Genomic DNA, 23,186 nt, shown 5'->3' with positions numbered 1-23,186 from the left:
TTTGCAGCCAAGATTATCCAGGATCCAAGGTGCTTGCATGCATAGGTGAGTGCAAGATAGGCAGATTTAAACAATACAGAAGTATTATCTTGGTGTGATACAGCTCCTTCTATCCAGTGGTTTGATGCCAGCTTTGGGCCATCTTCCGCTGTCCACCATGTGAGGAACAGATGCCAAGCAGTGGTTTGAGCTGTGCACTGGGAAGCACTTGGCTTTCAGACTGCCTGTGCTAGCCTAAAATCCATTCCCTGCCAGGGCTGCTCCCACTGTGAGGCAATCTTTGTAATGATACTGTAGCTTATAAAGAATCCAGAAGCTGGTACACAAAATGTATTCACTTTGCACATAGCCAGGAAACCCATAGTATTTCATCACCCCAGAGTCATGCAGCAGACATACCTCTTCAGCTATGCAACTATGATCACATCTTGCAGCAGGTTGAACGTGAGCCTGCAATGTGTACTTCTGGCTAAGATGACCAGCAGCATCCTGGGCTGCATTAGGCAGAGCCTTGCCAGAATGTCCAGAGAGGTGATGCTTCCCCTCTACTCAGCACAACTGAGACACATCTGGAGTGCTGTCTCCTGTCCTGGGCTCCCCAGCACAAGAAACATAGACATGTTTGAGGATATCAAGTGAAAGGTCATGAAGATGATTAAAGGACTGCAGCATGTGACACAAGAAGAGAGTCAAAGAGCTGGAGCTGGTCACCCTGTAGAAGAAAAGGTTCAGGGGGCTCTTATCAAGTAGAGAAGACAGAATCAGAAGCTTCTCAATGGATCCCAGTGACAGACTGAGAGAGGCGAGAGGTGACAACTGAAGCATGGGACATTTGATTTAGAAGTATGACAAACTTTTTTACTGCAAAGATGGTTAAAGCCTTGGTCAGCATTGCCAAGGCAAATGTGGAATCACTGTCCCTGGAGCTGAACCCAGCCCTGGGCAGCTTGCTTCTACTGACCCTGCTTTGAGCTGGGCAGTTAGGCTGGGGTGGTCTTTAGAGATTCCTGAGGGCTTAGCTCCCAGATAGCTTCCAGCCAGTGACCCTGCCAGTCAGGCCCACACAGAAGACTGGTTCATCCGTAGACAGCTCGATCACCTGGCACTTATCTGTGAGAATAATGGAACTGATATAGCTTACCAGTAGTGCCCTCTCCCTCTGTACTAGAGCAAGAAACGCCTATGTTAAAATGGTCTATGTTCAGATGAACCACACAGCTCCCGGAGCACTGCAGTCGGTAGGTGGCACAACAGCCCCAGGTTTGCCCCAGCACCAGCCCCTGCTGCACGTCCCGCAGGCTGGCACTGCGCTGCCCAGGGGAAGGCAGCACCGGTCCTCTGCATCCCAGCAGGATCTACATTTTCGAGGCGAGCTCAGCCCCTGCAGAGTCCCAGCTAGAGGTGCCGCACAAGAACAGCGGTTCAAGTTGCAGTGGGACATGCAGAGCTCTTGCGCTGGCTCTGACACCGTGTTCTGCAGCTCCGCGGGAGCAGCCACAAGCCTGAGGATGAAGAGGCTCTGTGCTGAGGTAACAGGAGCTACAGAGTGCTGAGAAACCGGTAAGGGGAAGGCAGAGACAGAAGGATTAAAGAAATCAGCATATAGTGATCCCAGTTCCCACACTCCTGCATAAGCTGGACAGCCCAACTGAAAAACATCAACCATTTCCCTGCAAATCTTCTTCAAAGAGGATTTACGAATGTCGAGGGAGAGACTGCTTTCCAACTTCTTCTTTATTATTATTACTAGTTAAGCTCTAATTTGGGGGGAAAAAAACCACTGAACTATATTTTTAAAACTGGATATTTTAATGAAGAACCCATAGCTTCCTTCCCAGAAAGAAAATTAGTTGTAGTGGAAAAAAAACCTCCATCTTTTGGTAAGCAGCCTGTTTTCCAAATAAAAGATCTGGTTTTTTTAACCATCTCTGTTTATAAAGGGGCCTGAATTCTGAACTGAACATTAATCTCTAAAGATCTCACCATTTTCTCCTTTTTTTTTTTTTTGGTATTGTTTGGGTATTATCCAAGTCTTTGTTCTAGCATTTCAAAATACTTACCTGAAAGAGAAACTGATGTTGAAAGATTTGCTGTTCCTGCTACTGCCAGATGAGAACCAGGTTCTTTTTAGTGTTTATTTTAAGCTACATTGTACAAAAAAAAAAAAATACATCTATTGTGTTTTTGCCCTCAAAGAACAGAGTTTGTGACCACATGTGTTTGTTTAACATGCAGTAGAGTGAAGCCTAGACACAGAGGAGGTGAAGAAATCTCGTTGACAGAAAAAAAGAAATCAGTTACCACATCCATAGATGATCTTAAAACTAAAGAGAAGTTTTAAACTGGATGAGAAACTCAACATGAGCCAGCAGTGTGCACTTGCAGCCTGGAAAGCCAACCAGATCCTGGGCCACATCAGAAGAAGTGCAGCCAGCAGGGTGAGAGAGGTGACTCTCCCCCTCTACTGCACTCTGGTGAGACCCCATCTGGACTACTGCATCCAGTTGTGGAGCCCCCATTACAAGAAGGATGTGGATGTGCTGGAGTGTGTCCAGAGAAAGGCCATGGGGATGATCAGAGGGCTGGAGCACCTCTCCTATGAGGACAGACTGAAAGAGTTGGGGCTGTTCAGTCTGGAGAAGAGGAGGCTCTGAGGTGACCTCATTGTGGCCTTCCAGTATCTGAAGGGGGCCTACAAAAAAGCTGGGGAGGGACTTTTTAGACTATCAGGTTGTGATAGGACTGGGAGGAATGGAGCGAAGCTGGAGGTGGGGAGGTTCATGCTGGATGCGAGGAGGAAATTGTTCAGCATGAGAGTGGTGAGAGCCTGGAATGGGTTGCCCAGGGAGGTGGTTGAGATCTCATCCCTGGAGGTGTTTAAGGCCAGGCTGGATGAGGCTGTGGGCAGCCTGATCTAGGGTAGGGTGTCCCTGCCCATGGCAGAGGTATTGAAACTAGAGGATCCTTGTGATCCCTTCCAACCCTGATGGATTCCATGACAAATATGTCTAGAAACCAACTTACCCAGGATATAAAAGGTTAAAAAGAAACCCATACGATGGCCCCCCAAATTCTGCATTTAAAAAGCACAAGTTGTATAAAAAGCACTGTAAGGCACAAAAGCTCAGACTTCAAAAATCCTGAACTAGTAACAGATTGTGGTGTTCAGGAAGTTTCATAGTACAGTCACAGAGCTTAGTAGCACTGGTTTAAACAACACACATTTAAAGTATCCTCACCAAACTCCGGGAGTAAGGGTGCAAAAATAAAAGTATGACCCTTTGGCAGCAAACAGCTCTGTCTCAGAACTCCTACCTCTCTTTTGCCTGGCGCTGGGACTGGAATTCCTGTTTTTATTGTTAGATGCTTCCACGTTTGATGTCTCAGACTTGTTTTCATATATATTTGATGACTTCCTGCTATACCTTTGGACAAAAGAAATACAAAAACATTTACATTCCTGTTTTATAACTTGTGGAGCACTAAGCATTCTTTCTTTACCCTCAGATGTGGTAACCTAAGGAATAAATGGGCAGGTTTTTAAATTCTGTGTGCTCCAGAATTCTGCATCTGTGCAGGCACCTACAGTGGAGAAAGCCATTCTAGTCCCAGACTCCGTTCCACACCACACAGAAAGAGATGTGTTAGTGACAGCTGAGAATGCAGAAATGGTGGAAGGAGCTGGTTGTCTTCACAAGCTCTTTTCACAAGTCAAACAGATTTGAAAGGAGTGGGAAACAGGTTAGGGAAAAAAAGGACCCCTGTTTTCCTTTGCAGCATTAAGTACATATGACTCCAGGAGAAAAAGAGGTACTGGGTGGTCAAGGGGAGGTCATATCATATGTAGAGGAACATAGGGATTCTCCTGGCTCCAGCATCTTCCAACTTCTGTTTCTCCTGCTCTTTGAAAACATCACAGTATCACAGTATCCTCCCTGCAGCTGAACCACAGACGGGGAGGATCCATCTTGCCAGATTTGCACAGGTACTGGCTTTGTGTCTGTAATGGGAGCAGCCTTCCTGCCCCAGGTCTGTAGAGCATTCAGAACAGCAGGGCTTTGCCACGGTTCTTATCTTCATTGTTTTGCAAACGTCTGGTGGTTTAGTTTGGGTGTTTGACTGTTATATTTGGCAGACTGCTCCAGGTTTCATTGTATCTACCCACTTGAAGTAGTCTTTCCTAAAATACTCGTTATTAGCATGTATCAGCAATTACATTGCTGTTTACAGTTAACATATGAACTCTTACACTGAAGATACACAGAGTTTGTCTGGATCTAAGGAAAGATCCAAGATATTACTGAAACGTAAAAACATCTGGAACACTAGAGATCTGTGAATACCTTTTATATCTACTAGGCAGCCTGGGACTCAGTGCTTTGTATTTGAACTTCTGACATGCCTCTGATGGAACCTTAACAGAGGTCTCTGTTACCTCCTGTACTAAATCAAGATGTGATTTTTGCAACCTGATATCAAGTACAAAATGGGGCTCAAAATAAATACAGGAACAAATCCAAAGCACACTCACATTTCCTTATTCTTTTTTTTCTGTTCCTTCCCAGCTAGGCTGAGATAACTGTAAAACATACAGCTGACAGAGTTAAAGATTTACAGCTGTGAGAAAGGCATCAAGAGAACATACAAGCTTCTCTGAAGCAGCATCTACAGTAAAACTCAAAGTCTGTGTATGTCTGTGTGTCAAGATATGTTATATGCATGTTTGATGGAAGCAGTCACTCTCAATAAAGCAGATAAGCACTTAGAAGAATAGCCTAAGTTTAATATATTTGAATAGACTAGAAAAACAATACAAGGGGATCATTTCCTTATCCCTGAAATCCAGCAGCCATCCCTTGAGTGGCAATAGATACCACAGGGCACCTCATTTTAGGATTAAACCCTGAAACTTGGAGGAACAATTTACAGACAGCATTTAAGTTGACTGAATAGGACTCGGGGACATTCAATAACCACCTGTATTAAGTGTACTGGCTCCAAGTGTCCCTTTCGCTGATACCTCAGCTCCACCTAGAGTCAGCCCTTCTTATCTCATGGAATCACAGCCCCAGGTGTTGCAGTGGTACACAAACAAGCGAAGGGAGTAGTCTCTGTTACCGAACAGGTAAGGGGAGAGGAGAATATACTGCAAACGGACTTCCCCAATGTCACAGCACAGGTTTGACAATTCTCAATAAGCAGTAGTTACTGCTCTACATGGGCAATCCAGGAGAAGGTGTGTATTAATTAGATAAAGTCTTGGTAATTAATTAGCCACCAACCACTGGTGGAGCACCGATGATCCTGTTTGCTCTCTAGCTAATACCATCTGTTGCTGGTTTAATCCTAGTGCCTTTCACAACCACTTAGTCCCACTGGTAACAACACAGACTGCTCACGTAAATTGCTATCACAAAGTCCAGATTCTTCCTCCCTCTCCTTGCCTCCGCCCAGCATCCCAAAGCAGGCTGCAGAAGACACTCCACAGAGGAATTCTGCATTCATTCTTTCTTATCAGCTACTCAAAGCCACCTTGTGCTGCAATTCTCCTGTCCTTGCTTCTCTCTGAGATACATATTATAGAGGATAAAGGTGGCCTCTGCTTACAACAGCAAATAGGACACTCTGAACTTAGTTTCATTCATGAAAACCCAGATCCTTGTTCTTTCACAAAGACTCATCCTGTTCTTCCTGTTGGTGTCATAACCTAGCATTTGAAGCAGAAGCATCTAATCTCTTTCTCTGACAACTAGCACTTCATTTTTTTCCTGTTGGTTTAATTCAGCCTAGGACACATAGCTAAACACATGGCCTTTCCTGCTCCAGTTAATTACCTTTCTCTTGATGCATTTTGTCTACAAGTTCTGTTCTGAAAATCCTCACTTATAAAAGCCTTATAATCCATCTGGATTTGAAGCATTTTTGTGATTCATAGTTTTCTGGAACAATTTTCTTCTATCCCCAAGGTGGTTTGCTGAAAGAATTTCACCCTTAAAACCTTTTCAGTTTAAACCTTAAACAAAGCAAATGTAACAAAGTCTAAAGGAAAATATGGTGCAGGATTCACAGCACTGCAGATGTCTAAAATATTTTGCACCAAGTTGCACAACTCTTGAAGGCTGACTGTGTTACCTTGGGTGTCTTGGTTTGGTTGATGTTGCTAAAGTTTTATAGTGATATCTCATGCCAAGTTAAATTGAATTTGCCCAGCAACTGAGTCATTACAAAATTTGCTGACAGCTCCATTTAACAGGGAAATGTTCCCATACATTTTGTCTAAACTTGAGTTAATCCAGACCATATGGATCTTCTGCAAAACCAAAGTATCGTCTTCTAAATGAATCCTGCATTGTAATTTTCACTCCCCTATGAGCAGAACATTTATCTGCACTTACATGTCTTTAAAATATTTGAAGACAACTGAGTAAGTTCACACTCAGGAAGTTAAACACACACAATTAGGAATTTATCTATTGCAAAAGCATGAAGCCAAGACAAAACATAGCCCTGTTACACTGTGATAGCTGTGGTTACCTGCTTGCATTGGAGGACTCCATTGGCGCATGGTATACACTCTCAGTGATTCTTTGGTGCAGTTGACTTGCTTCTGTTAAAGAAAAAACAAGTAGAAATTGCTCTGAATTGTGTAAATTGCTTCTTTGTTTGCACAGAATGCAGGAGAGAGAGAAATGGAAGATAACAGAGATTTTGACTGCTCCTGCAAGTAAAATGGAGTAATTGTACTTGAAGGGAAAGGCATCTTGAAGTCTGAAAACTTCTCACCTAAACAGCTTTCCTATCCATATTGTTTCAGGACAGAGGAGATTTCTTCCCTTACCACCTTCTCTTTCCTTTCTATCTCTTCCTAGCTCACTACACAATATGGATCTAGAGAACATGTTGGCATTTATCCCAGAACACAAGTTTTGTGGCTCACAACTCTTTCTGAATTTAGCAACACGTGCATCAGTCCTCTTGCAGCCACAGACATCTAGTGGAATATACCTCTATCCTCCTGAAGAATGCTTTTGCTCAGCATCCTGGACAAACAGCAATTATAAAATGTTATTCCAATGTTGCAACAGATTAATTTGTACTGGTGTCCAGTAACTGCTAAATGGAGAGAGATTATAACAAAGATGCTGACTTCAGCACCAGGAGTGTCGGACACTGAGAAGTGAGGAAGCAACGGAAGGCACAGCTTTCAAACTCTCAGACTGCTAAGATACTAGGAGTGTTTCAAGCTGGAAGAAGATGAAGCTCCTGTCAGTGAAAGGAGAACAGACAAAGGAATAGGGGCATTGCTGAAGGGATAAACTTACAGTCCTTTGTGGGTGGGAGTGATGGGAGAAAGGAGCACTCTGGGTGGGAAGTAGCTTTGCTCCTGGATTCGGCAGCCAATTCACAGTCTTACACAAACCTTTCAAAGCTGCATCCATAATTCCTTTGGCCACAAGAGACAATTTGGGATTGATGGATCATGGAGTTACCCAAAGCCTTGCTAGTATTCTATGCTCACTGTAGCATACTATAGCAGGGGGTTACATGAACTTAAGTCTTTAGACACCACTGACCCACATGTTAAAATATTTATCACATATCTTTGGCTATTTTCTTTGCTCTTTACTCATTTCTCTCAGATGGTTCCTTCCAACATTGCAACCCCCTATACAACTCATAGCAGCAGTCATTAAAACCAGCCCACACTAACAAACATAACCCCCCTCCCTCTGTCATTACAATACACAGCTGGAGAAATGTCCAGTCTTGGATTAAGCATGAATTAAGGTTTCTCCTTTCATGAGTCACTGAAAACAGCTCCTTAAAGACACAGGACAGAGCATTTGCATCCTGCCATCAATATTGTAATAAGGGCTTTGATTCATGTGGTCACTTGGGAAGAGGCAATAGGAAGAGTTGCAATAGTATGCAAGATAGTTTCTACTCTCTGACTGTGTTCTGCTGGATCAACAATGAAGGAAAAATTGTCTTTGCTTACAGAATAGGATGGAAATAATCCTTGGATGTTCTCAAGACCAGACTGGATAAAGTCTTGAGTAACCTGGTTTGACCAATAATTGACTATTTTGAAGTCTCTTGAAACCTGAAATGCTGTAAGATCAAATGATCTCAGGACAAACCAATAAAGAATACCTCAATATCAATATTTTTTAAATCTTTAAGTCTCAATTCCTGCATAATTTTCCCTGAACAATGCATAGTAACTCTAGCATATAGATCTTGTACGCTTCAGAGATTTCACAAATGCTCATCTGCGTGACAGTCAGGCTTAATTTTCATTAACTAGAAACATACATGGAAGATTAGCTCTCTATCCTATTAAACACACACCCTTTTCTGTAAGCTATTCTTCTCTGCAGTCATAGCCTAAGTAAAGCATATTTACTTCAGAAGTATTGCAAACCACAGCAAAGAGTCCCTGAACCTGCACTGATAAGAATCCTGCTGAACTAACTGACCACTGTGAACTCCTGATGGAATTCAGAATAAAACAGGAGAAAGGATAATGATTAAAACAGCAACACAAGACTTGGGCAATAAGCATTCTAAAGAAATACAATGTTATGGGTCTGATTAAATTCCCTATGAGGAGAGACTGAGGGAGCTGGGGTTGTTTAGCCTGGACCTCGTTGCTGTCTACAACTACCAGAAGGGAGATTGTAGGCAGGTCGGAGTCAGTTTCTTCTCCCAGGCAACCAGCAACAGAACAAGGGGACACAGTCCCAAGTTGTGTCAGGGGAGGTCTAGGCTGGATGTTAGGAGGAAGTTCTTCACAGAGAGAGTGATTGGCATTGGAATGGGCTGCCCAGGGAGGGGTGGAGTCACCATCCCTTGAAGTGTTCAAGACAAGATTGGATGGGGTACATAGTGCCATGGTCTGGTTGATTGGACAGGGCTGGCTGGTAGGTTGGACTGGATGATCTTGGAGGTCTCTTCCAACCTGGTTGATTCTGTGATTTTAAATTGCTGAGGCTAATGTGCATAGTTGTTTCTCTCCACTTAAGTAGGCTGTAAGAACTCATTGTCTTTGTGAAACAGACAAAACAAATATGCCCTCTAAAGTTAAAACACAGGCACAGGTTTCCATCTAGGACAAAATATACTTAGGAATCTGAAGGATGGGGGTAGAAAGGCTTTGTTGGCCTTGCTTTAAAGCGAGGTCTGCACATGAAAGAAGCAGAAAATGACAGGTCGAGGTGAGAAGAAATGCCCAGGCAAACATGGCATTAGACACAACTATGGGGGGGGCTGTCCTAGTGGAGATGGCAAAATGTCTTTTAAGACTCTACACTCTTGTTGATAAATAGAATATTACCTCAGATAATAATAGAACATAGTGATAAACAGAATATTAGATAGTAATAGAACACAGTGATAAAAGCTATCTGGAAAACCTACCTGAATGTTGGCTGTCTTGGATTCAATATCTTACATAAAAAGAGTGTAATGATTTTAGGTTCTTATGAGATCATTGCATAGATCTGTTCACCATGGTTTCAGTGGTGATACTGGACAGTACTGCCCCTCATGTTGCCACACACAGCTACAGGAGGAAGGAAACATTACCAGATCTTCTTTTATGTGTCCTACCTCTGCATGCTTCCAGTTGTCCTGTCAAGACTTTGCGGATCTCTGAAATCCAGGTGTTTTTCAGCTCAACAGAAGATGCCTGACAAAACAAAAGGAAAAAGCAATGGCCTAGTAAAAGCACACTCTCAATCACTTGGCTGTTCTGACCTACAATTGCTCTCAATTTTCTCAGGCATCTTTGAGCAAAACAGAGGTCACTCCTCAAGATGGAGAAGCTACCATGAAGCTAAGGTCTCATCCTTGCTTTACTGTCCAATACTCCAAATAATTTCCCACTGCATGGCTTCCTCACTTACCCAAAAATCACAACCCACGTTCACAACAATAAAATGGTAATTTCAGAGCCAACAGAAAAGTGAAGTTTCCAATGTCTGTTGTTTCCTGACTCTGCAGGACAGTGACAATCATGAAACTGAAACAACAATCCACTTGAAAGGAAGTTGTTACCTGAATGATATAGACCTCTTCTCTGCCATTATACCAGATCTCAAACTTCTTGTTATCCCCTTTTACATTTTCTGTAATGCCCACAGTGCTCATCTGTTCCAAAACAGAAAAGAAGCAGCTCGAATCTGGAAAACGTCCATAGTCTTGAAACACTTGATTCTCTTAGAGGCATTTTAAAGAGGCTGCATTCACTTCTGCACCTTAGGTAGTAACTGAAAGTAAAACTCAGAACATGTTATTTCTCAACAGCTAATTTATCATTCATATTTTTGATTGTTGCAGGAAAAAAATAGGAAAAAAGTAATCAAGTACTCAAAAGTAACACAAGGTAATGTCTGATTGTGAGTTTATCCCCTTTTTCACTTGAATCACAGGCCAGTTTTCAATCCTATCCTGGCTCTGGAAGAAGATGTTATGATGGGAGAGGAAGAGGAACAGAACATGGCTTTGAGACTTAACAACTCATCTGCAGTGTAGACAACACAAAAATTTGATAGTTTCAGAAAAAAAAGGAAACAGTTTCAGGGGAAAAAAAGAAGAAAAAGGAAAAGAGGTGTGCAAGGAGCTAAGTGCCTAACTAGGCAAAACAAACAAGGAGCTGAAGAAAAGAATTCTGGATTTCTTATATGATTTTTTTTAACCACCATCTTGAATTCCAGTTGCTACTGTACTTGCCAGCTTCCATCTTCTTCCCGTATCTATTCCTCCTCCTTGTTCTGATTCGCCTCAACATTATATTTGAATGACTATTAGATTTTTTACTTAAAGCAGCTTGGATTACATCACTGTTTCTGCTACCATCTCCACAGAAAGAAGTTTCAGATCTTTAAATCAGTTGGTTTACTTACTCTTCAAACCAGTGTCTATTATGATTCCTTTCTGGTTACCCTGTATTAAGTTTACAGCAGTACACTCAGTGACCCATGTTAATTGTCTGTAGTCACAAGTGTCACACCAATGTGCTTAAAGGGAAAATTTAGCCTACTTCTGAATGCCATCTTAACAGAAAATGTCCTGACTCATATCTGGAAATGTCACTCTTACAAATAAAAGGGCATTCTGCTGCACTCTGATTCATCAGTAGCTATTATTATTGCAGAACGTATCCACTGAACTGGTGATGGCAATAGTAACACTTGCAATAAAACTGATCTTGGTGGATGCTTACAGGCAGAATGATGAGCAGTTAGTCTTGCTTCCCTTTATGAGACTCTGGGCAAGAAGACACAAGGTGTCTGTGCATACTGAGTGGCAAAACTAAGGTTCACATCTGGAGCTGCAGGACTGGGTCTGTCTCCAGATCAAAACTAAACAGAAACATTCATTTACTTGTGCACCTTCTTCAAGTCTCCACGTGGAAAGACACAGAGCCCCATTTTGTGAGACCACCAGAATTCACCATTAACACATATATTACCTTTAAGGAATTTTTGAAGCTGTAAGAAGCTGTCTTCTCGTGGCCATCAGTGTTTTCCTCCCGTTTCTTGCAGAAAAGTAGCATCTTTGTGTAGAGGAAGAGGTGTCTCTGCATTGGTTTGAATCTAGCCAAGTCCTTCACCTTGTTGTGCCCCTTCTTGTGGTCAGTCCATACATTGAAGGAACCTTGCATCAACAGCTTTCCAAGCTCACTGACATCCCCCTAGCAAGCAAGGAGAAGAGAGAGCCTAAATCACTTTCAAACTAAGTAATCCCAGGCACAGTTCTTTCTGTAGTGGTGTTTAACCTTCCAGGCAGAAGCCCAGACATCCCTTGTCTTGGAAAGTGGATGTGTTACAGCTGGAATCCCATCTGCACACATCTTCTTGCTAAACCTGTGTGGTTTCTTCATGTAACCATTAATCAAAAACTGTTTCCCATGTCCATAATTTCCAGTTTGTCTCCCCATTCGTAGTTAGCATCTCCAGTCTGTCTCACAACCTCTTCAGATCTGGCACCCAAGCTGTTCTATCTGTTGACTTTCGAGAAAGCATCTTCTGACAGGCACTGCATTTTAAGACTCCCAACTTCAAGGCAGCATGAAAAGCCAGTGCAGACAGGACATGCAAGCAAAGGCCTTGACTCTGAAAGATCTAGGTTCAATTTCTACACAGCTACTAGCTTCTATCCCTGAGCAAGAACTTGAAAGAAGCTCAGATGTCTGAAAACATGGACTGGTGCCTAGAAATATGTTGGTGTGTAATTCCTCCCCATTGCAAATCAGTTTTTAAAAGCTTTTTCAGTACTTTCTCAGTTTACCACCTGAAAACTGCAATGCTGCACAGCCTCTGCAAAGAGGGAGTAAATGCACCAAGAAACCACAAAAGTGTCTGAGGAAGAGTGAAACTAAACAGGAACCAGACCATTCTAGGTTGATGCCCTTATCTGAGGACCACAGAGTAAATAGTTTCACTGATATAAATATTCAGCACAAAGATTTATAGCAGAATTCAGTAGTAAAGAGTGTAGCAATGTGTGGATAGATGACACAGCAATATCTATATAGTAAATGGGCCTCAACATATTATGTTAACCACTTATGCTAGCAGCAGGTCTTTTCTGGGAGTGCTTTGCAGAATAAGTCGAGGGAACAAGCTCAGCACATTATTAACATACTTGTTGTCAGTAGTTGTCTGTTCTGTTGATGATGAAATGAAGATGTTTTCTCCAAGTGGGAATATCTGATTTCTTAAACTACAGACTGCGTTCTACTCTCACTACCCATGCTCTACCCTACATCCAACTGCAAAACCAAGGTTTGATTTTCCCACTCTATAGCAGGATATCAGACTCTCTCCAAAGCATTCAAGAAAACCCTTGGTAACTTCTGTAACAGTCTCTCCTCTCTACTATAGAGAGATCCTTCACTTGTGCATATAGGACTCTGCATGTTTGTATCTGTGCGAGCATGCAGGTGTGAACAGCAAGCCTGTGAAAAGCATATTGATGATCTCATCAATATAAAAAAAACAAAGTAAAAAATCCAAACAAACATTTTCCACATAATGCTGGCTATGCTGAAAGGCTCCTGTCACTCCAGGAACTCTATGATATAGCACTGAGTCCCAGAAGCTCTGCTCAACCCTTCTGATAGGTCATAGAATCAACCAGGTTGGAAGAGACCTCCAAGATCATCCAGTCCAACCAAGCACCTAGCCCTGTCCAGTCAAACAGACCGTGGCACTAAGTGCCTCATCCAGTCTTTTCTTGAAGACCTCCAGGAACGGTGACTCCACCACCTCCCTGGGCAGCCCATTCCAATGCCAATCACTCTTTCTGGCAAGAACTTCCTCCTGCTGGCATAAACCCCTTCTGTGAAAGTATTCCAGGCAAGTATTTCCATCATGCCTGTATGGAAAAGACTCCACGAGATGGGGTGAGGTTTCACAAGATGTAGGAGGTGTTTATTTGACATCACAGTTGAGCATCTGGGACAGGTGGAATGGGGACACAAAATTATTAGGTTCATTCTCTCTCATACTTTCACCCTATTTAATAACAACAATAATAATGTAATAAACCATCTCAGGAACAGTGTTAGCACCAGGCTACACAGCAGCCATGTTCCACTCCATCTCATCTTTTAGTTCAGCTAACAAAGCAGAAGCTTTGCTAGATTTGTCCTTGGAGCTAGTATCTGGCATTTCATGGAAGGCTGGCAAATTCAAAAGCAGACACTGAAAAGCAGCAGAAATGCTCTGTTCTGCCCTGGTGAGGCCACCACATCTGGGTTATTGTGTTCAGCTCTGGGCCCCAAGTTCAAGAGGAAGTTGAGGCACAGGGAGTTTCTTTCAAACATGAGAAGGATTTTTTTCCCTGTGAGGGTGACAGAACACTGGAACAGGCTGCCCAGGGAAGTTGAGGAGTCTCCCTCTCTGGAGATACTCAAAACCTGCCTGGATGTCTTCCTGTTTGATCTTGTATAGGTAATTCTGCTCTTTCAGGGAGGTCTGGACTAGATGATCTTTTGAGATCCCTTCCAGCCCCTGACATTCTATGATTCTATGAATTTCTGAGTACAAAACAACTCAGACTTGAAAGCAAAGAATAATCAAAAGGATGGCCTCAACATTGACATGGATAGGAACATGGATAGGTCCTCTCTGCTCAGGATAGTAAGTTACCTTTCTTGGAGAAGCTCTTCTGCCCATTCTTTATATAGTAGCTTAAGTACAAAGTTTTGTACAATTGCTAGAACTACAATACCTTAATACCAGAAAACACATTCTTTTGGGGGATGTAAAAGACATGCTGCATCCATGAGCTTCCCATGCCCATGTTGAAGGGTCCAGATGAGCAATAATAATATCCAGGCTTTAAAGAGTCTTTCTAAAATTAATCTCTGAGTCACACAGCATTAGTCATAACCAGAGTGGTTTGGAGAAGCCTTTTTTCCCTCCCTTCTGCCACCTAGAACACTGTGAAAGACTCATTTTGGAAACCAAATAGACTTAAACAGACAAAACAACAACAAAAAAGCCCCACACAGGAAAAGTCCTGTCTTTCCTGCAAACACAAACGAAGACATGGTTGTTTCATCAGTTAAAGTGTTGAACAAGGCAGTATGTTCAGCCAGATTCAAGTTACCAGTTTGTGCAGCAGTTGCTGGAAGCCCCAGGAGGAGCCAGCAGGCTGGCACTGCAACAAGTGGTTCAAAAAGTCACATCAAGCAAAACCACCCTGACTGCTGAGAACAGTGGCACCAGGACAAAGATGCTTGTCCCTAGAAAGTCCATGAAAGGAAGTTTGGAGAAACCCGAGAGCAGCAGAGATGTGTTTTGACGTTCATCTATATTGACTCAGGAAAACACTTTTGACAAAACAAAAGTGCTAGTAGGTAAAATTCATTTACTGTGATGGGAAAGTGAACACAAGCTTGCCATTGGCTTTCAATAAAACAAAACAGCTTCCCAAGAGTAGGAAAATGAAAAAAAAAAAATTGATTGCTAAAGTGAACCAGGTTTGTCCTCACTCTCATGAAATACAAATAGCAATAAAGCATACAGAGTTAAAATGATTTTACCGTCCAGCTTTAGAGGTCTCAAGGGTTTTATCTGTAACAGTTTAAATATGTGTGGACAAATGAGTCAGTTTAAGCTGGTGGGTTGTCTGTCCACATTTAAAGAAAAGATCTAGCTGACAATACTTTTTTTTACACCAAATTATATCAGTATAAAATATTCCATTTTAAAAAATCCAGTATTTTCTTTTATGTTACTGCAATGAAGAGGCATTCAATGAAGATAAAAAATTATATATGTAATTTCTTCTCCAGCAGAAAAGATGTTACTAAAAGAAGCCTCTAAGAATTTTCAACACTGTAGTAACAGTCAGATCACAGGATATTAGGAGTTGGAAGGGACCCAAGGAGATGATAGAGTCAAATGCCCTGCCAGAGCAGGACAATACTACCTAACACAGATCACAGAGGAACACATCCAGACAGGCCTTGAAAGTCTCCAGAGAAGGAGACTCCACAACGTCTCTGGTAAGCCTATTCCAGTGCTCTGTGACCCTTACATTAAAGAAGTTCCCCTTGTGTTGAGGTGCAACCTCTTTTGATGCAACTTAACACCCATTGCTCCTTGTCCTATCACAGGGAGCAGTGAGCAGAGCCTGTCGTCCCCCCCCCTCCTGGCCTTCAGATACTTATAGACATTTATCAAATCCCCTCTAAGTCTTCTTTTCTCCAGACTAAAAAGCCTGAGGTCCCCCAGCCTCTCCTCATAAGACATGTCCTCCAGTCCCCTAATCATCCTTGTGGCCCTCTACTGGACCCTCTGCAGCAGATCCCTGTGCTGCTTAAACTGGGGAGCCCAAACCTGAACACAGTATTCAAGATGAGGTCTCCCAGGGCATAGTAGAGGGGGAGGAGACCCTCCCTTGATCTGCTGGACACACTCTTCCTAATACACCCCAGGATCCCATTGGCCTTCTTGGCCAATGATGGATTTGAGCAAGTATGCTGGAGAAATGCCAGTTGAGTCCAAAAAGCTGCATGTAGTGAGCTTCTCCCACACCGAGTAACCTTAGGAAAACTGAACACGAGATGAAAATCACATTTAAGTATTTATTGCTAATCTAAACTAAGCAGAAACACTTTGTGCTATACTCTTAATCTAAACCCATCTCCTGGTGCAAGATGTCACACATCAGCTCATAACACGTGTAGCTCACAGCTGTGCAGAGGACTGGGGCAAGGGATATGCTTAAATGTGTCAGGCCTGGGAGATCCAAGTTCCACTTAAGGCCTGTGGGATCCTTCTCTGACCTGCAGACATCACAGCTAGTCTGTGTGTTTACTGCTATAACAAGGTGGCCACAGCCTCTGCAGGATAAGAAATGCTCTTCTCCTGTCAAATGCATTGCACAGTCCACAGGACCATCTCTGACTGTGTGCAGCTATGACAAGTGGTCAGAACCAACCCCAGCACTTTCCTCATGAAGTCACATTCCACACAAAACAGTTTTGCCTGGTGTCCAGACTAAAGTCTGCTATTCTTATGTAGTAATTCTGAACCCAGCTTCTCAGTACATTGGTTTCTTTCTCAATATTTTCACCCTGCAGCTGTTTCAAAATGGGCAACCATATGACCCCCAGGCCTCATTTCACCAGGCATGTTTCTCCTTTACCTGTCAATTGCTTCCATTGCTCACTGAAGGACTTACTTTATGTAGGCAACATTAGTTCTGCAACCAGCAATAGAACAAGGGGACATAGTCTCAAGTTGTGCCAGGGTAGGTATAGGCTGGATATTAGGAAGAAGTTCTTCACAGAGAGAGTGATTTCCCATTGGAATGGGCTGCCCAGGGAGGTGGTGGAGGCACCGTCCCTGGGGGTCTTCAAGAAAAGACTGGATGAGGCACTTAGTGCCATGGTCTAGTTGATTGGATAGGGCTGGGTGATAGGTTGGACTGGATGATCTTGGAAGTCTCTTCCAACCTGGTTGATTCTATGATTCTATGACTTCAACAGAGCTTCAGCATACACATATGTGTGAGGGGGTGTGTGTGGTCTTAGGTGTGGACTGTGGTTCATAGAACCATAGAATGTTTGGGGTAGAAAAGGACCTTTAAAGGTCACTTAGCCCAACCCTCCTGCACTGAGTGGGGATATCTTTAAGTAGATCAGAATATGAATGCTTCCACAGATGGGACTTTTACCACCTCCCTGAGAAATCTGTTCCTGGTTATCAATTCCCAGTCCCTGGGATGGATTCCATTACCCACTTTAAATGGAAGCCAAATTTTTCCTGCCTAAGTGCAAAATATTTGGAGAGACTTGGGGGGCACATTGGTCTCAAAGTTTCAGCAGATTTCTTTAGTTATGTTTGTTACACTTGCTACCTCTCACCTACAAAATAGTTTGGGGTGTGATTACTCATAAGGATTGCATTTGTCCCACTTCCTCCATACATTCACACCCACACCTCCATGTGACACATGTTGACACATAATTCTGATCACCACAACACACCACTGAGCAGCATCCTTCAAGAACATGGCACAGTGTCTCAGTTCTAGTTTAAATTTCCCAAATATAGTTAATAGATCCCATAACAGTTTATAGGATGCCTTTTTTTTTCAAAGCAATGGAATTAGATGTAGAGAGGAAAAGGTAAAACACATCCAAATAAAGTCTCACTTCAATTTGGAAGTTAAAAAAAGAAAATATTAACAAAAAAAGGTATTTGAGGCAGGGGAGTTAAAAAAAGGTATAAGGAAGAGAAAACAAGATACAAAATATATAAATACAACCAGATTTGATGGCAATGGGTTTGTCTGCCTCATGGCAGACATGGGTTATGGCCACGTGGTACTCAACACTGGTCAGGCCACACAGCGAGTACTGTGTCCAGTTCTGGGCCCCTCAATTCAAGAGATGTTGAGGTGCTGGAATGTGTCCAGAGAAGGGCAACAAAGCTGGTGAGGGGCCCGGAGCACAAATCCTATGAGGAGAGGCTGAGGGAGCTGGGGTTGTTTAGCCTGGAGAAGAGGAGGCTTAGGGGGGACCTCCAACTGCCTGACGGGAATCTGAAGCCAGGTGGGGGTTGGTCTCTTCTCCCAGGCAACCAGCAACAGAACAAGGGGACACAGTCTCAAGCTGTGCCAGGAGAGGTCTAGGCTGGATATTAGGAGGAAGTTCTTGCCAGGGAGAGTGATTGGCATTGGAATGGGCTGCCAAGGGAGGTGGTGGAGTCACCATGCCTGAAGGTGTTCAAGAAAAGCCTGGATGAGGCACTTAGTGCCATGGTCTGAATGGCTGGATAGGGCTGGGTGCTAGGTTGGACTGGATGATCTTGGAGGTCTCTTCCAACCTGGCTGATTCTATGAATAGCAGGAAACAGGACGGTGATGCTGGCAAGCAGGGAGGCAGGTCAAGAGAGAGAGAGAAACAGGAAGTTCCTCTGTTTTTTATAGGAGTCTAGACAGGAATTAGGAGTGGGCTAACCACCTCATCTGGCAGTGTTCAGACCCACCTCTAGGGAAGGGTCAGGAAGACCTGGGGTCAGGGTCAAGACTACTCCCCCAGCAGCCTGAAAAATGTACCAGCCACAGGCACAGAATGGCCAGTGAGGAGATGAACATTGGATGGGTCAAGATCAGAGTAAAAGCAGAGCAAATAATACCTCATATCCTGTGATTGCTATCTGGTGCATGGAGTCATTTACTGATTTAATAATATCAAGCACTGTAGCCAGAGCTTCTTCCAGTTCAGCAGTACCCTCTGAATTCTTGCTGCATTTCAGCATTTCCTACAAAAAAAAAAAAAAAAATATATATATATGAAAACTACATGAAAATTTCTTATACCAGAGGCCATCTTAAGATGCCTTCCTGAACTTTTGTGCTGCACAAAGTAGCAGAGCTATAGGGAAAAAACAAATGCAAACCAAATATGAAAACCTAGCAAGACATTCACCAGGATTGTCATTTGACGATGCACAGTTTGACCTTTTGGACATTTTCAAGTTTTAAGATGAGATAGGAAAATTCTGACATATGTACAATGATCTTCTTGCATGCCACAGAATTATGTTTTGGGTTTTTCCCCTCTCCCCCCAACATCTGCTAGAACAGAAACTCAATCTTAATTCAGTTATTACAGATGTTGGAGAGGTCACCATTTCCCTTTGCACTTGAAAAAACAAAAATTAACTTCTAGTCTAACTTTGGCAAGTTTGACATTCTACTCATCAGGTCTTTTAAAGTTCTTGTCAGATAAAGACATTCCAGATATCAAAAGAATTCATTTCCTGTGTAGATAACTGTAGGCTTGTGGTCAAATAATGTCACACCTCTCTTCTTTAAATTAGACTTCTTTAATCTGTAAAAGAGTGGTTTCTTTAACTGCATCTTTTGGGGGTGGGTGTGAGGGGTGTAAATAGGCAAGGAAGATTTATAGTAATCTGAGTTCCTATTCTCTACTTCTTCCCTACAGTCTATCATCTACATTTGCAAATTTGAAAACCTTTTTGGAGGAGATAATAGCAATTTCAAAGAACAATGCTAGCAAAAAAATCATTGTGATGGTTTGGGTGTTACCCACCCCCACACACACTCAAGAAAATCACCCAGCTGATCTGGGAATTAAAGAATAAAGCTTTATATTCACAGCTTAGCACAATATACAAGCAGATAGTTACAATATATACAGCTATAGACAGAAGTATTCAAGTTAAAAAGTAGTACAGAAACACAACAGCCCTCCCAGAAACGTGAGTCCCCAGCAGGGGCTCTCAACCACCCTTCCACCTTCTTCCAACCCCTCTACCTTACCCTAGACTTTGCCTTACATTCAAGGTAAGGAGGATCGGCCAGGGGGGTTAGGATGCAGATGGATTAGTTAGGCTGCAAGTTAGAGAGAGAAGTGCATGCATCCAGAGCCAGAGAGAGCAACTCTGTTATCTATGTTTGTGTTCTTGTTTTTATACATCTCAGCAAGCCTATGAGTGAAGTAGACATCACCATTGTTTCCTTTTCACAGCCTATAATCTAATTTCTCTCAGTAAAATATCCCAGTTAGGCTCAAACTAGCACAATCATCAATCACTATATTGTGCTTAAAGTAAGAGAAGTTATTCTGCGCTCCAAATCCTGCACATGGAACAAGGGAAAGCTCTGGAGGAGCTCAGCAGCATGCTCCCAAAGCAAATAAACTATCAAAACCTTCTGAGGGCTCAGTTTCTGTAATCACTACCATACAGAGATCACAGAATCACAGTACATTAGAGGTTGGAAGGGACCTCCAGAGATCACTGAGTCCAACCCCTCCCTGCCAAAGCAGGATCCCATAGGGTAGTCTGCACAGGAATGCATCCAGGCAGGTTTGGAAAGTCTCAAGAGAAGGAGATGCCACAACCTTTCTGGGCAGCCTGTTCCAGCATCCTGTTGCCCTCACTTTCTCCTCATGTTGAGGTGAAACCTTCCACGTTCCAATCTGTAGTCGTTGCACCTTGTCTTATTGCTGCAAACCAGCAAGAAGAGATTGGCCCCATCCACTTGACACCCACCCCTCAGATATTTATAAGTGCTGATGAGATCTCCTCTCAGTCTCCTCTTCTCCAGACTAAACAGCCCCAGGTTTCTCAGTTTCACTCCACAGGGGAGATGCTCAAGTCCTCCAATCATTCTTGTGGCTCTATTTCTTATGCATCCTATTCGGAGTTCCAAATTTTTAGGGCAAATGACTTGCATAGCCCAATGCATTTCCTTAGAAGGACTATTTTTCTTATTTCTTTATGTGTCTTCTACTTGAAAAGTCCTACTCATAGCTCAGGTGTTAATTCTTCTCTGGTAAATAAAGCTTATAACCTTGTTTTGAATTAGAGCAGAACTAATTCTTTTCAGTTAATTCCCTTTTTTGCTCAGGCTCCTAAGTAAGTGCACTTTCTGCACCTAACAGAAGGTTTTTGCAGACAGTGTCCTTATAATAACCATTTTAATCATCATTATTGACTTGCCCCTGCCCTATATAACTACCAGTGGAATGAAAGAATGTTTGGCTGGATGCAATTTTCACTTCAGAAAGGCAGAAACTAAGAAATAAACTGTTGTAATGAGTTCAGGTCTGTTTCCTATGCCAACCAGTGTCAACAAAAGGTTGCTCCAGCAATACACCTAGAAATGAATCCAAATTCTACTAACATTAGCAGTCTTTATTACAGTAAGAATTAGACCCCTTCAGCAGGGGTGATGATTGATGTGGTTTTCATTCAGGGAGATAATTTTCAGTCACATTTCAAGTTTGGAAATCATTGAATCCAAAAGCTGAGGCACTTGTGTTCCTGTAAAACAGGGTTGCAAAAAGATAGCTCTTAGGAACCTCCAAACAGCAGCAGTCTCTCCTCAAGTGCTCAGGTGACCACAGTTTAGAAAGTAAAAGTAGGAAACATTCCTATAGTAGCTGTTACATCATTTCTAGGATGAGGATGGATCCCTGCTCTCTCTATGGTGGGTGTGGTGCTTTATAATATTAGCTAAACTGATATGAAACCAGAGGATTGCAATGATTGTGACCCAGAATTTAAAAGCAGTCTGCCAATCACTCAAGGCGCAGAGCTTCTTAGCCACTTGTTTCACTAACTCCCATCTTCCTACACTTTAAAATGCTCCTGCTGCCAGGAAAAGAGTGCACCATCTTCCCAGATCTCATAATCCCTAACAAAGTAAATGCCTGAGCCAGTGTGTTGCTGCTAAGTACAAAACTTGTCTGACCAGCTTCAGCTCCAATGGCTGCACCCTGTTTTGCCTGAGAATTTTACTTGTTGATCTAATCTTGGTTTTATTTACAGTCATATTTCAAATTAAAAGTAGAATCTGTTTTACTTCTGCTGTTCTGAAGACTTTGACATTTTTTCCTTTGTCACAGAACAGTTTGAAGAAATCAAGTCATATTTACTTCTGAGTTACACTGATGTAAATCCACTGGAATCAGCCAACTTGCATCCTTGTTTTTGGATCAACATTTGGATCCGTTGGTTCTGTATAAAGTCAACAAACAGGTCAAAGAAGTACTGGCCAGCCAGATCCTCCCCTGGCTTAAATTAGCACAATTAGAGCAGGACCATGCCAGCTGTCAGCAAATAAAATTGCAGCCTAAAACCTTCCTGGCAAATCTCATGCTAAATTTCATGGCAGTGTACAATGCTACATTAAGTCCAGAGTGCTGAGAACATCATGTAACTCACCTTCATGACTCTCCATAAGGAAAGTCAGTAAATAGTGTTTTTAGGAACTGAGAAGATGAGGACAGAAAGTGAAGCCACCATTAGGAATTGAGAAGATGAGGACAGAAAGTGAAGCCACTATCTTCAAAAAATGTCATCAGTATTTCCTTTGACCCAGCTCAGACCAGAATTCAAGCATGGACCTTTCACAATTCCAACCAAATCAAGAGGAAAGTTCACATACTCATCCCATGGAAAAGTGACAGACAATTTGCTTCTATCTGGGTCTTTAAAATGGGAGCATGAAAAGGGAGTGGCTCCTTCTGAAAAGCTTGAGTCACAACCATGGGAAAATATCAGGCTCAGAGAGCTGAAAGAGTTCTATTTAACAGGGACAGGTATCAGAGACAATATTTAAAGCATCAGTTCCTGTTTTCAAACTAAGGCCATAAAGCCAAATTCAATTTCTGTTTAAATATAAATAAAACTGTAAACAAGACAATAAAATACTTACTACAGAAAATATTTTACTTTATACATATGTAGCAGTGTATATATATAATAAGACACTGCTATTGCTTAGTATGTAAGTGCTGCTAAGTCAGAGCAATACTTTGTCTGAAATAGAAGTTCTTTCTTTGACTGTTGCCATTTTACAACTTAGCATTACAAAGTTGAAGGAGTGAGAGAGGATTTCTGTCGGGGTAGTCCACCAGAAAATAGACTGATGTGTAATTTTGTAAATAAAATGAGCTCTGCACTGCAATTCATTGCACTTTGATGGAGAACCTACCTTTAACAGCAGCTGATACTTGGTGATTCTCTGGACCGGCTTTAAGAGATATGCATCTAGTGAGAGCTTGTGATCCAGTTTACGCTGACATTCCTGTAAGGGACAACAGGGAATTAAAAACACAATTGTTTCTTGAGACACAAGCAATCCACCTAAATCATCAATTATCATTTGGTAATCTGAAGGTT

The 23,186-nt window shown here is 42.4% G+C and overlaps 1 protein-coding gene and 1 long non-coding RNA gene across 12 annotated transcripts in view; both read right to left on the bottom strand.

Annotated features, from left to right (window-relative positions):
* MCF2L2 (MCF.2 cell line derived transforming sequence-like 2) overlaps nucleotides 1–23,186 on the bottom strand; it is a 177,667-nt gene that overhangs the window by 18,335 nt on the left and 136,146 nt on the right. For all 11 annotated transcript variants that reach the window (XR_010307187.1, XR_010307186.1, XM_064165476.1 and 8 more), the window contains 7 exons: nucleotides 22,999–23,091; nucleotides 18,666–18,791; nucleotides 11,477–11,698; nucleotides 10,060–10,152; nucleotides 9,613–9,691; nucleotides 6,535–6,607; nucleotides 3,316–3,425 (listed from right to left, as the gene is read on the bottom strand). Coding sequence is in view for 9 of the 11 variants with exons in the window: in XM_064165476.1 (XP_064021546.1) it covers nucleotides 3,316–3,425; nucleotides 6,535–6,607; nucleotides 9,613–9,691; nucleotides 10,060–10,152; nucleotides 11,477–11,698; nucleotides 18,666–18,791; nucleotides 22,999–23,091 (796 nt within the window). In the remaining 2 variants the exon portion in view is untranslated. The remainder of the gene's footprint in view (nucleotides 1–3,315; nucleotides 3,426–6,534; nucleotides 6,608–9,612; nucleotides 9,692–10,059; nucleotides 10,153–11,476; nucleotides 11,699–18,665; nucleotides 18,792–22,998; nucleotides 23,092–23,186) is intronic.
* LOC135187097 (uncharacterized) lies at nucleotides 21,154–22,024 on the bottom strand. Its single transcript, XR_010307192.1, has 2 exons — nucleotides 21,938–22,024; nucleotides 21,154–21,323 (listed from the first exon to the last, which is right to left on the bottom strand). It is a non-coding gene; the product is annotated as an uncharacterized LOC135187097 (long non-coding RNA).

Source organism: Pogoniulus pusillus, chromosome 26, assembly GCF_015220805.1.
Source record: "Pogoniulus pusillus isolate bPogPus1 chromosome 26, bPogPus1.pri, whole genome shotgun sequence".
Taxonomy (NCBI): Eukaryota; Metazoa; Chordata; class Aves; order Piciformes; family Lybiidae; genus Pogoniulus; species Pogoniulus pusillus.
Note: the sequence above shows the minus strand (reverse complement) of the source record. Positions and strands in the feature narration are given on the sequence as shown.